This window comes from Epinephelus fuscoguttatus, linkage group LG18 (assembly GCF_011397635.1).
Source record: "Epinephelus fuscoguttatus linkage group LG18, E.fuscoguttatus.final_Chr_v1".
NCBI lineage: Eukaryota > Metazoa > Chordata > Actinopteri > Perciformes > Serranidae > Epinephelus > Epinephelus fuscoguttatus.
In genome coordinates, this window is record NC_064769.1 from 19748353 (window position 1) to 19761522 (window position 13170).

General features: G+C 41.6%; 1 protein-coding gene across 1 annotated transcript in view; it reads right to left on the reverse strand.

The window, feature by feature from the left end:
• The window catches only part of lrrc75bb (leucine rich repeat containing 75Bb), a 44670-nt gene continuing 31500 nt past the window's right edge, over positions 1-13170 (reverse strand). Inside the window, exon 4 of the mRNA XM_049604980.1 lies at positions 1-3688. Within this exon, the coding sequence (XP_049460937.1) occupies positions 3085-3688 (604 nt within the window). The 3' untranslated portion in view covers positions 1-3084. The remainder of the gene's footprint in view (positions 3689-13170) is intronic.

Below are 13170 nucleotides of genomic sequence, written 5' to 3' on the forward strand. Positions count from 1 at the left end.
CATCACTTTAACTTTAAAAGCGAGCTGTGATTTAATGAGCCAAAAACAAAAATTAAGCAAATTCACAACTGATTTTCATCATGGCAGTGAATTGTATGAAATTCTATCAAACGAAGAAGTTGAGATAAAACATTTATTTCAGGATGCGGGTGACTCAGTGAGTTGTTTTTATATCAACAACAACAACAACAACCCATGAAAACAAAGCTTGTGCATTCAGGGACGGATTCGTCCTTAAAGTGCAAATGAGTAAACATTTCATTTCTACGATCAAAGGTAGCAATTTACTCTGCATGTCCACAGTACACTCATGCACACAGGCGCACACTTTAATTATGCTCTCATAGACACACACATACACACACAGACGCACACACACACAAACCAAGCATCCTGTTCATTAATATCCCTGTAAACACAAATAAACAGATTTTCCTGAATAATAGCATGGAAAGGGAACAGACCACATTAACATCTGTAGGCAGGATAAAGTGTGGGCAGTTGTGTTCACATGCGGCAATGTTAAATCCAATCCCTCACCCCCCCAAAATAAAATCTCAAATATATTGGAACATTAATGTACATGTAAACATGCTCTCTGTCTGTGGGATCTGACGTCACGCTACAGTAAACAGTCATGCCCATTTTTTAAAAAAACAATACAAAAAGATGAGAACTACACACCTAAAAAAACCCGACTAGTCAAAAAAAGAAACTGTTGCAGTTTACTCATGCCACAACATGAATGTGCACGCTTTAGCACCACAGAGGAAAAGATAAAAGCAGAGCTGTTGGTAATCGCTTCATTGTCTGTGTGCGCCTTTAAAAACAGAGTGGGCATCTTCCTCGTTGCTTATGGTCTGATTCATAAATAGAATCACTCACAAACCACCAGTGGACCAAATTATCTGGGGCTAGTCCTATTTGCTGGGAAAAAAATAGATCCTCTGCTCACCATCTGTGACTAAAGGGGCCTAACAAGACCTGATAGAGGCAGTAATCAGTTCATCGGCAGCTCATCCCAGAACACTGTGTGTGTTGTCTGCATGTCCGCGTGTGTGTGGATCAGGCCGAGGTTTTTCTCCACACAGCTGCAGCATCGGTGTACCAACACCAGCTGAAGCACCAGCGCTGGAGAGTTAAACTAAAATGGATTCAGTATGCCTCATTTACTCACCGAAACCATTTATTTAAAGACAAATCCTGACTAAATACTGTGGCCCAACAGAAAAATGAGGATTACTTTGTGCGAACATAATCTCACTGCAGTGGAGTTCTGACTCCAAACATAAATATAGCAAAAATGTCAGTTGAAATTAAACAACTTCTTAAAGGTGCAGTGTGTAGGATTTAGGCGGATATATTGGCATGAATGAAATATATTATTAAAATTATGTTTTCTTTGGTGGATAATCACCTGAAAATAAGAATCTTTGTGTTTTAGTTACCTTAGAATTAGGCATTTATATCTACGTAGGGAACAAATTCTCGTCCACAGAGTCCGCCATGTTGCTACAGTAGCCCAGTTGGACAAACCAAACATTGCTCTACATAGAGCCATTCCCATTTTTCCATCAGCCACTGTAGTTAGTGACAAGCCGAACAGTGTCAGGAAAACACTGATTTTTAGCTTGAAACTGCTTTATTCAATGTTTTTATCAGTCTGAATCACCGAGTCAGTTTGTTTGGAAAAGGAAGAGACCTCTGTGGATAATTCGGCTCCCTGCAAAAACCTCCTGAAGGTCTGGATCTTAAGTTATCAGAGAAAAAAGGTGAGCTGTAACAAGCTGAACAGCGTCAAACACTGATTTGTAACGTGAAACTGATGAAGCTCAGCGTAAGTTCAATCTTGACTCTCCCTCCCACTCCCACTGCTTCCTCTAATCAGCTGTCTATGGGTGTTCACTCCTCTAGTTATCCTTTGCCACGATGTCTATCAGCCAATCAGGATGCTACTGCAAAATTTTAAATCTGCTCTCTCCTCTGCTGCTGTCAGCCATCATTTTAGGCAGAATTGTCATGCCATTCTCCACCCCGTTCACCTCCAGCCATTGTATCCAGAGTCCAGGACAAGCTCAACAAAGGCCATTCCTCTACTTATGCTGAACATCAGCACTTATCCAAATTCTCCACATCTTCTTCTCATCTCATCCTCACCACCTCTACCGCCACAAGTGTCTAGACCACAGGAAGTTTGCCTATTTGACTATGGATTCATCACCCTTCTTATATCACACTATCTTGATGAGGTCTAATCACCAAAGACTTTTCACATTTTTCATTCTCATGTGCACATGTAAGAACGAGTCTCTTCTGACTGAACTCTATTCAGTGTTTTTACTGGTATTAATCACCTGATCTGTTTGTTTTGGCAAGAGAGAGACCTCTGCAAATATTTTAGCTCCCGGTAAAATCCTCCTGAACAATGAACACTGAAGAATCCCTAAGTAGGAGTTCACGCTAGGCACACCATAGAAATTACAGCTGGTTGCAGTCTGCTATTCTCACAACTGGATGCTACTAAGTCCTGCACACTGCTCCTTATTGCAGGATATTTAGTTATTTCTTCAGGGTTTTCACAGAAATGGGGCAGCAGGGGTGAAATTGTCAGAGAGATCAGCTGGGTAAATGTGCTGGAGGGATGTGAATTAGTAACACTCCCCCTTTCCTCAACTGCTACTGTCGAGGTGCCCTTGTGCAAGGCACTTAAAACCCAGCTGCTCAAGTCGACAGTGGTAAATAATGGGAAGCTTCAAGGTGTGAGAGCACAAACTGTTCACTGAGAAACAGCAAACATGTTCAGTTAAACTTCTCCTGAATCAGTGAAGGTCAGATCGATCCATAAATAAATTCTGAGCGTCTGTACAACCACAGAGCTGCCTGCACTGCTGAGCTTCAGTAGTCAGAGCATCCAGAGGGACACATAACACAGTTACTTATTTTTAAGTTATTTTCAGAAAACACGTGGGTCACTGTAAGCATCTGCCGCAATGGCAGCTGCTAACACAGGAGGCTAGACTTAGGGCGAGGTGATACTGAGAGATATGAGGGGCAGCCAGTCAAAAAGAAAGCAGCTCAGGGCAATCACCTCCCACAGAAGTGCAGTGGCACATTTTTTGACATGTTTTCTTCTCCAAAGCCCCAGGCTTGAAGCTCCAGCCTGTCCTCCTCCTCCTCTTTATCATCTTCCTCTCCATCCCCCTCCTCGTACAGACTGGGCTCCTCCACAGACGTCTCCATGTTTGGGTTGTAGCCACTGAATGTCTGCGCCTCCCTGTACTCGTAAATAGTGGGGAGGCTACTGCGCAAACCAAAGCGGCGCCGCAGGGCCACAAGCAGCGGCTGCGGCACGGTGAAGATATCCACATTGTTGCCCAGGTCGACCCAGGCCAGGCTGGGGAAGCTCTTAGGATCCTTCACTGCGTCTGTCAGGTCTTTCAGAATAGCCACTGTCAGACGGTTACCATTGACGGCCAGTATGGTCAGTTTCGGCAGGCAGCCAAGGTGGGGCAGCAGCAGCCGTAAGCTCTCGTCCTGCAGCTCTGTGAAGCTCAGGTCCACAGCCGACACTGCGTCACTGCTGCTCTGGAGGTAGAAGGCCACACGGTGGACATCTCGGCCAGACAGCGGGATGCCTGACAGGTTGACCACATCGCCGGACAGTTTCTTCTTCAGGGTGGTCTTTAGGCTGAAAGAAGAAAAAACAAACTTCTATCACTTTGTTTATAAGTTGGATTTTTGAGACACACAACAGCCATTTGTTAGGTGTGCTAATTCTTCAGCGCTGGCAGTTAGTTTTCCAGAAGTGTGTAAAGACAAACGATCTTTACTTAATGATGCCGGGGTTATTGATTTTAAGGGCTCTGTAATGGGGTGCCACACTGTCCCACAAGTACAGGGGAACTGCAAAGCACGCAAAAAACAAAACAGTATCCACCAGTAGAGTATGGAGAGTGTAGCAATCAATAATGTAAAGAAGAGAATTTGCATTTAAATGCGTCTCGGTCTGAGTTCCCTAAGCAGCAAATTCTGTCTCCTGGGCTGAATGTCATCCACTGAGGAGCACCAGCTGTTTTCAGTTTCGTGTGTCACTTCTTTCTCGTAAAGCCACCTCTAAGCCAGCTCTCTAAGTCTTTAAGTGCAAAACAACCATAAAAAATAAAGAAATAAATAAATGACTGGAAAACAGAGTAAACAAGGCAGAAAAAGAAAATGTTGGCCCTTCTGTCAGGGCCAATTAGCAACAGATGTGTCACCTTGTTTTGAGCTGCAGTTGTAGTTTCAACCTCGGGACAAGTGTCATTTTGTAAACAAGGATTCAGGAGAAAGAAGCATCTTTTTGAAAATCAGGTCACATGCGCTAAGGTGTTGTGGGTGACACGTGAATAAGCTCCTTGAGCTCATCTGGAAATTTTGAAAAATGTGAGAACTCACTAGTGTGATGCCCTGCTCTAAGGGCTCTGACACACCAAGACAGAAGAGGAATGTAAGTGAGGAACGCAAACAAACGACTATAGTTAAGAGGACGTGATCAAAACAAACTTGTTGGGTTTTTTTTAGCCAATGAAATCTTTAGCAGAAATGGTTAGTAATTCTTTGTGCTGTTGTTTGCTAGCGCATGGTAAATATTATTTGTTCCTCTAACACTAGGTTGTGTTGTTAATGTGATACTTTTCTAACTAGCATCTTGAATCGATCCTGTCAGATTTCTGGTTTTTCTTTTTGGATGACAAATACAGATTACCACCGCCTGCTGTTATGGAGAGTTATTTCTTCTCACGCATGCACAGGCCGTACATGCAAGCTGGCCATTGGCTGCAGTCTTTGTAGTCTGTTCAAGTGCAACTTTTTGGCTGTATCACAGGCAATGTGAGAAGATGCAGCAGTCAGCTTTCATCGCCAGTAGCTCTTGTTGGTTGTAACCTTGTTTGATGGACAATTTTAAGAGGAAGGATCAAAATCGATGCAGCACAACCGGATATATTGTCTTTTTTTCCCCCATGCAATCTCCTTCAATGTCAAAACCTGGTGTCTACATTACCCACAATGCAACTTGACCACTAACAATCCTGTGGGAAATTCAGGTATATAATGCTTGTAGCTAGAGATAGGAAGTGGGATAGAGACGTCAGGTAAGCCAACTTCTTTCTAACTCCACACATCCAGTTTGTTTTTTCTATTTTATTTAGTGGCCAGGCTTAACTGACACCAGTGACCTCACTTGAGGCAGAACATGACATCATTGGCGGCAGTTTAGTAACGCTCATTTCAGACCAATGATTCCCGATGAGACAAAACCACTTTAAAACGTTGCGGAGAAAAGTCGGAAAGTGGCCATCTGAGCTCGACTAAATCTGGCTGATGGTGTCACTGGCAACTCCGCTGGTCAAATCACTGGCAGCTGATTTTAGAATGTAAGGCTGGTCACCTATTTCCTAATTCAGCTTGTATTGAAGTCCACTGGTCAAGTGTTCGCTTGCTGTGGCAAGGGCTCTATGCCCACCGAGCCCTCTGTTTCTGTCCTCAAGATGCGCTGGTATCAGACGGTGTGTTGCTGTTGCTGCTTGCTGTATGTGCTTATTCCTCCTCTGACACACGCATACTTACTGACTGATTAATTTGCGCTGCCTACTTCTATTATTGTGGCCTGTTTACTATGAATACAGTCCATCTGATGCTCATTTTGTTTCTGTTTTTCGCCGTTTCGTCACTACTACAAATGTAACCATAGCCAATATCTCACTATCACTATCCTCACTCATATTTTAAGAAGCTACAAATTATATTCAGCCACAAAATAAGCCTGAAAAGCTGCAAACAGAGCAGAGGTACAGAGATTTGTTGCATAGAGGTGATACACCGTCTCATCTAGTTGCGTTGCTGTGAACCACCAGCTTTTTAGAACGTCGCAGAATGGCACATTGCAAGTAGTAGCATATTTTAACTTATCTTGTTGAGCCTTTGGTCTGAACTGGGCTTTAGAATTTGAATTGAAAAGTTGGTGGAATCTTCCTTTCACTATCAAGGGGTGTGAATTGTTTTTGCGCCTCAGTTATTTTATGGATGACATAAGATGTTATATGTTAATTAAAAGGGCTGGTAGCTGGATTTTATAACCTTCAGACAGAGCCAGGCTAGCTGTTTCTCCCTGCTCCCGGTATTTATGCTAAGCTAGTTCAGTCAGTTCCTGGCAGTATCTTTATTTTTCTTGTACACACAAGAGTTGTAACCACCTTCTCATCCACAGCTCAGCAAGAAAGTACGAAAGCAAATGTCCCAAAATGCTGAACTTTTCCTTTAACTTTTGTCAGACTGTGATAAATGTCTTCTGAGACATTATGTGGGACAGACAGGAGGATAAAAGGGTACTGGATGGATGGATGAACACACTATGGAGGGACGTAAATGAGTGAGAAACGGGAGCGATAAAGGCAAGTGATCATCTATTTCAGTCCAAATGACTTGAGACAACAGGTGTGAGGTGAATCCATCTTAAGGAAAAATACGACTGTAACCACCGCAGCTGTCAGGTTAGATCATTGTCTTCCTCGCCGCCTCTGATAGCACACTGCGATCTAAAACAGCATGTTCTCCCTATACCAGAGTGTGGTTAAATATGCATAGGAGAGCTATAAGGAAGCTGCATGCATGTGACAGTAGCACTTGAGAGTTAAGGACCATCTACACAACGAGCGATAATGATGTGAGCATCACTGAAAAAATGATAACATTCTGTAAACAGTGGCGCCAAACACAAGATGCGCTCCAGCTGTGTGGCCTTGTTAGTTTAGGTGGATTTTGATTGGCTCTCAGTGTTTATATCAGTCATAAAATTGCTCTGAAAATGATCCCAACAATATCATTGGCCACTGCCATTGTTGTTACACTTTCGGTGTGGGCTCTGCCGTCCACAAAACAATATTAAGTTATTGTTCCTTTGTGGTCGGCCCTTAAGACAGAACTACAGTGCATTAGACTCCTTTTGTTTTTACTGACATGTAGACTCAGAGGCAAGACATCTGCCAAACAGATGACAATGCAGTGGAAGCGTGGGAGACTTTGTTTAAAAAAATTAGACAAACAGGAGAAAATTGTTGTGTTTAACTGGCCAAAGGTTTATCCTTTCTTTGTCTTAGTCCTGTTTGCCTTCGCTCGTCCCTCTGCCTCCTCAGGCATGGAGAGGATTATCCTCACATCTCTCTCCCCTCTCTCTCTCTGGTCTGTCTGAGAGCCTTAAAAATCGGCAGCCTGTGCTCTTTACATCTGTCACCCTTTCTGCTCGGTTAAGGCAAAGAAAAAGATCTGTAGCACATCGGGCTGTGATTCGCAAGATTATTGATTCCAGGAGTAGGCTATAATTCATCTCTCCCTCCTTCACATCCTAACTCTCGCTCACTGCCTCTCACTTTCTTGCTCTTCTATTTCTTGGCCTATTTCTTTTCTCTCCAATAATCCCACTGACTTTCTTGTTCTATATTTGATCTGCTGAAGCACCTGTAATCTCTCTTTCATTTTTCATTTTTTTCACTGGCTAATTGTAGTTGTAACTTTATTAAAATTCTTACCTATCAAAGTCCATACTAATTCTGCCTGTATGTGTTTCCCTAAACTATTTATTAAACATTATAAGGCTGCAAATAACGATTGTTTTCTATGGACTGTTTCATTGCTTTTCTGTTGCTAGGGCAGCAGCTTTGGTCCCTGTTTACTTCCTGTCAGCTTCTGCATTTACATACATTCAAACAGGAAATACAAAGGGACCCATTTAGAATGTTTATGTTGTCTAGTTTGAAATAGTCTTATAGACCTTTATTCATCTGTTTAGCCCAATGATTTAATCATTTATTCCAGTGGTTCCCATGTTATATCTGAGCAGTCGTGAGAAGACTAACAGAATAGGAAAGCAGAAAAAAAGTATTTCTACTGCACAACATTATCCTGGTTTTTCTGTCCTTTTCTAGTCTTTGCTTTTTGCCTGTGAATTACTGGATCATTTGACATCTTCAGACCACTTAAAAGTATTAAGCAGTCAGAGACAAAAAAAAAGGACTGTTTGGTTAAGAGTCTACAGCCATCAGCTTTACAAGGCTACACTGAGGCACAGGCATGCTTCGTGCTACATGATAACAATGACAATGCTAACATGCCGATGTTGGTGCTTCACAAAATGTTAAGGAATCACCAGAGTTGTTATAATTCATCCTGAGAGGAACATGAATGTCTGAACCAGTTGTCACGGCAATCCATTGATAAGATGTCAAAATATTTCACAGAATAAGTAAAAGCTTTGACCTGCTAGTGGTGCTAAAGAAAAAGTCAGAAGATCACCAAAGTCAGTAGAATTCATCTTCTCAAAACCGTGAATGTCTGCACAATATTTCATGGCTATCCATCCAGTAGTTTTTGAGGTTTGTCAATCTGCAGCAAATAACAAATAATATTCACCATGCTACTGCGTGCTAGTGGACAATTACACAAACAATAACGAACAATCTCGTTAAAGAGCTTAATGGATGAAAAATAATCTTAACCTTATATAATAGGTTTGCTTGATCTCACGCCCTCTTGACTTTAGGTGTTTGTTTGCTTTTTGATCCATTTCTTTTCTCATGCATGGAGCTAAACCACCAATAAGAGTGATCTCACTCACCTATGGACTCCGCCACCCCGATTAGACATGCTGAATCGGCCAAAAAACATTTGACAAGGGCCGATAAAGGCTGACTAGTTCCAATGTTGTGGAACACGCTGCAAAAACAAGGACATCAGATGCTCACTGATGGGCCTACACTGTCGGCTTAGTGCGTCAGGCCCCTTACAGATAGACATTGCCATCTCTAGAGCCATGGCTAAAAATGCATGAAACCACAGGTTAAGTCCTCCACATGGCAGAAAATAGTAAAAGAAGTCAATCACTATTTTCATTAGCCAAAGTTAATGTTTTCAAAATGCTTGTTTTGTCTCACCAACAGTCAAAAACCTTAAGATATTAAATTCAGTTCAGTTCAATGATATAAGCAGTAAATCCTCATACCCAGACACTGAAACCACTAAGTGTTTGACCATTATCGCTTGACGAATCCCGAAATGATTAATTGATTGTTAAATAGATATTGATAAATTTTATGTCGATCTAGGTAATGTACTTTTTGAGTAATTGTTTCAGCGCTCAAACATTATTGACCTTGACTGTAGCATCTAAAAGTGCCAGGAAAGTCTGACGGCATCCGCAGCTTCTTGGCACACTCGACCGCTGCTGTGACTTCAAAGGGTTTACTGTACCGCTGTGCAGCCTCTGCGCTTTACTGTAATGAAACTGATTATGGGCATTGAATTTTGTTCTCTTGGACTTATTTATAGGAGGGTTTTCCAACTTGCGCTGAAGCCCTCCTCTCTCACCTGTGTGCCTATATTTATGTAGGAAGAGCTGTTCCATGAGACAAAGTCAGCCAGCAGCACTGTAGCTGAGTGGGTGGTGCAGGGGGAGGGTGGGCTCTAATGTGCTTTTAATGAGACAGAGTAAAGACGACTTCAGACTTCCTTCCAAATCCTCTGCCTCCCAGCTCCGTGAGCACAGTTCCACCCACAGGCTGCTCGGCTGGCCGCAGGCACAGGGGCACAGATAGCTTTTCTAAAACCACAGTGTACAGTGTAGTCCATCACCCATAAATGATAACAACATAAACAACAAAATGTCTCATCTTGCTCCCTCTGATGTGGCTGCCATGCTCGTAGGCAGTGTTGCATATCCTCTTGGACCAGCTTAGACACAAACAACTTCAAAGGATAGTGTACCCAGATAAACACGATGCGCAACAAGAGCGTCCCCTGCATCGGGACTCATTCGAAATCAAACATCTGAGGGAAATCCATTTATTGACATCCTCAGGAGCAACTGATATAATAGTGCAGGAATCTAATAAGAGCAGACTATCGTATGTCGAACTATTGGCTGCTTAAATGTGGGTTCAGGCAGGCTGTCTAATTGCTTTTCATAGCCTGTCTTTCCTTGGGGATGTTGTTAACTTTTATGCACTGAACAAGGGTCCTTGTTGTTCTATACTTATGTAAACCCCAGAGGTAGGGAATAAAACATCTGGGGTTTGTGATGTTGAGACAGTGTGCACGCAAAGAGACCGAGCTTACAGAAAAGGTCAGAACAAAACCTGGGAATGTGTTTTTTAATGAATCATTTTAATGAAACAGTGTTTTGAGATAAGGTGCTGAAGAATCAGTGATTCGATCTGTGTTTAAACTGCAGTGGGAGGAGTTCATACTGGATAACAAACCTACAGTGGCTTGATCTATCTCGCAAGCTGCCAGTGTTGATACAGAGATTTACTCAGGCAGCCTCAGCTGCCCAGCGACTATTGCAACAACTGCACACTAAACATCTCTGCTTCAACGATCTCTTCCCACAGCAAGAGTGGAAATCTGCATTGAAATATACAGTGCACACCTTTCTGATAATGTGTGAAGTGTGGCTTTTGGCACTGTTATATCCCCCAGTATTTACCACATAAAACATACAGCTGTATATTGTGTAGAGAATATTATATAGACCAGCTCCAAAACCTCCACTTCTGTTTCAGATCTTATTAAAGGCTGTCTGAGATGGCCCTACTTAGTGCGACCAATTATCTCCTCTTCACCTCTGATGTTGGCAGGTCTGCACTGATTTTCTGTGACTTTATCTCCTACCTGTTGAGCAGCCAGTTAACACTTACCACTGGCAATTTTAACTCAGCTACTGCCCCTCTGAGTTGTGGAGAACATCAGGGCTCTGTCCTTGGTCTCCTTCTATTTCTCATCTAAGTGCCTCCACTTGGTGGAATAATAAGTAAGTTGCATTACTATGTTGATGACATGCAACTCTATGTATTTGTAAAATCAGGGACTACCAGTCTCTGACTAACAACTCAACTTAAACTCTAAAGAAATATCAGAAATAATCCTGTTAAGGATTCAACTCGTTAATTTAGTGATAAATTTGATAACTTGCCATCCACGCTCAAAGTACATTATGCAGTCAGTGGTCTGGCTCCAACAACATATACAAGTATCTTTGAGCTTTTGTGCCTTTATGTACCTGTGCTCAACCTCAGATCCTGGACAAAACTCTGCTAGCAACACCCCAATCTAAAACTAAAGGAAGTCTGGAATTTGCGGTCAGGAGCCTTAAACTCTGGAACAGCGACCCTGTTCAACTTTATCTTGCTATCAGTGATTTCCTTTAAATCTCTCGTAAAAAATCAGCCCAGTTGTCAGAAAATATGTTCCTCACATGTTTTTGCAAACCAAGGACACATTACATTTGTATATTATTTTGTAGCAGATATGTTTAAATCTTTATATTTCTCAACAGCGCTGTGATGAGGTTAGGTTTAGGCACAGTGTTTGCTTGGTTATTGTTCGGAAAGGATCATGTTTTGTCTTAAAACATCCACATTTGGTGGCACAAAAGCTGCTCTAATAGCCGGGACAGGTCAGAAAAAATACCCAGGTTTGGTGGCTCAAATTCCACAGAGAAATGCCGCAATGTGTCAGTGAAAAACACTCAGGTTCTGTCGCTCAAATGCAGTTGGGGAATGCTGCAATGTGTCGGTAAGAAACACCCAGGTTCTGTGACACCATTGGCATTAAGAAACGCTGCGATGTATAGCTAAAAAAAACAGGTTTGGTGCCACAAACAACAGTAAATGCTGTAAAGGACAGTAAAAAGATAACTAGTATCGTTCGTTTCAAACAGTCTGCAGCTTGTCAGGTGTCTCGCCGAGGTAACACGCCATCCACCATCCCCTCCACCTCCCTGATGACAAAGGTCAGCTTATATATTATGCCATTTTAAAAATGTTGATGTTATATATCATATTAAATGTGCAAATGTGATGTATTCATGGTCTGCAGAGATGTAAAATGTGAACATTTTCTCCTGGTAACTGGCCTGAAAAAAACCTATTACAATATGGCATTTCTGTGTTGGAGTGCTATACGAAGAAAGGTTATTATTATTATTTTATTGTTCCATTTTTATCCTTTTGTGCAATACATTCCCAGACAAGATGAAAGCCTCTCCATTTAAGGTTGGGTCAGGTCCATTGACTTCTGTAATCACTCATTTTCTAACCCATGTCTCATCAGCAGCATTACTCTGCAGCTTCTCTACTACACCATTCTGATAATCAGTTTCCACTCGAATGCAACCAAACAACACTCCCTCTACACTTAACCTAAAAGAAATGAATCGGCCGAGAGGTTAACATTTAAAAAGGGCTGAGAGGGTCGGACCAACAAGTACATTCTCCTAAATTAAAATACAATAACATTTTTACAAGGAGAATCGTACAACCTCTCAATACTCTGCCACCTGGGTGAGAGTTAAAAGGAAATGGCAGGAGAAACTTGTAATGTGTCCACCCACATAGAATACACATTCCCCTTCATTTACTCTCATGAATCAGTAATACATCAAGGGACGGGGGGAGTGTTAGAGGCCATATTTTTTTCCTCGTGTTCATGTGCAGTGGGATTTCATGTAACAATGTGTGCAGTATGTACTAAGACTGGTCTTGTTTGGTAAAATAAATATGTTTAACATTTTTACCTCTTTTTGTTTGCCTGAGCATTCAAGCTTTTTTTCAGCACTGCTGTATGATCACAGCAACTTCACTGAAGCTAGATGATTTGGTACACATTTCATAACACCCTTTACAAAGCACCTTTTAACGTTTAACTGATAGCAGTATTAGCTTTTCGGGAAATGCTCTTACTCTCTTTCTTGATGAGCGTTAGATTAGAATATTCACGTACTGTTGTTATGCTGTCTCAGAAATAGTGGCGATAAATGATATAACCGCCATTTTGAGACCATTTTATGCCACTGATACACCCTTTCAAAGACCAATGAACCTTTAACACTTGAAAATATCCAGACATTTGAATTGGGAAATGAAAAAAGTATTCAACTAATCTGAAGAATGAGTTACCACTGGTTAATATATACAAGGAAGTACATATGAAATGTGTACCTTTATAAGAATAGCTCCTCCTGGTTCCCTCATCTGGAAGTAAATGTGTATTTTTAAATGTTTTTTTGTTATATGCCTGAAATAATGACGGTGGTCAACACATATTAACATATTTTCACATTTTGTTGTATTACAATATGTC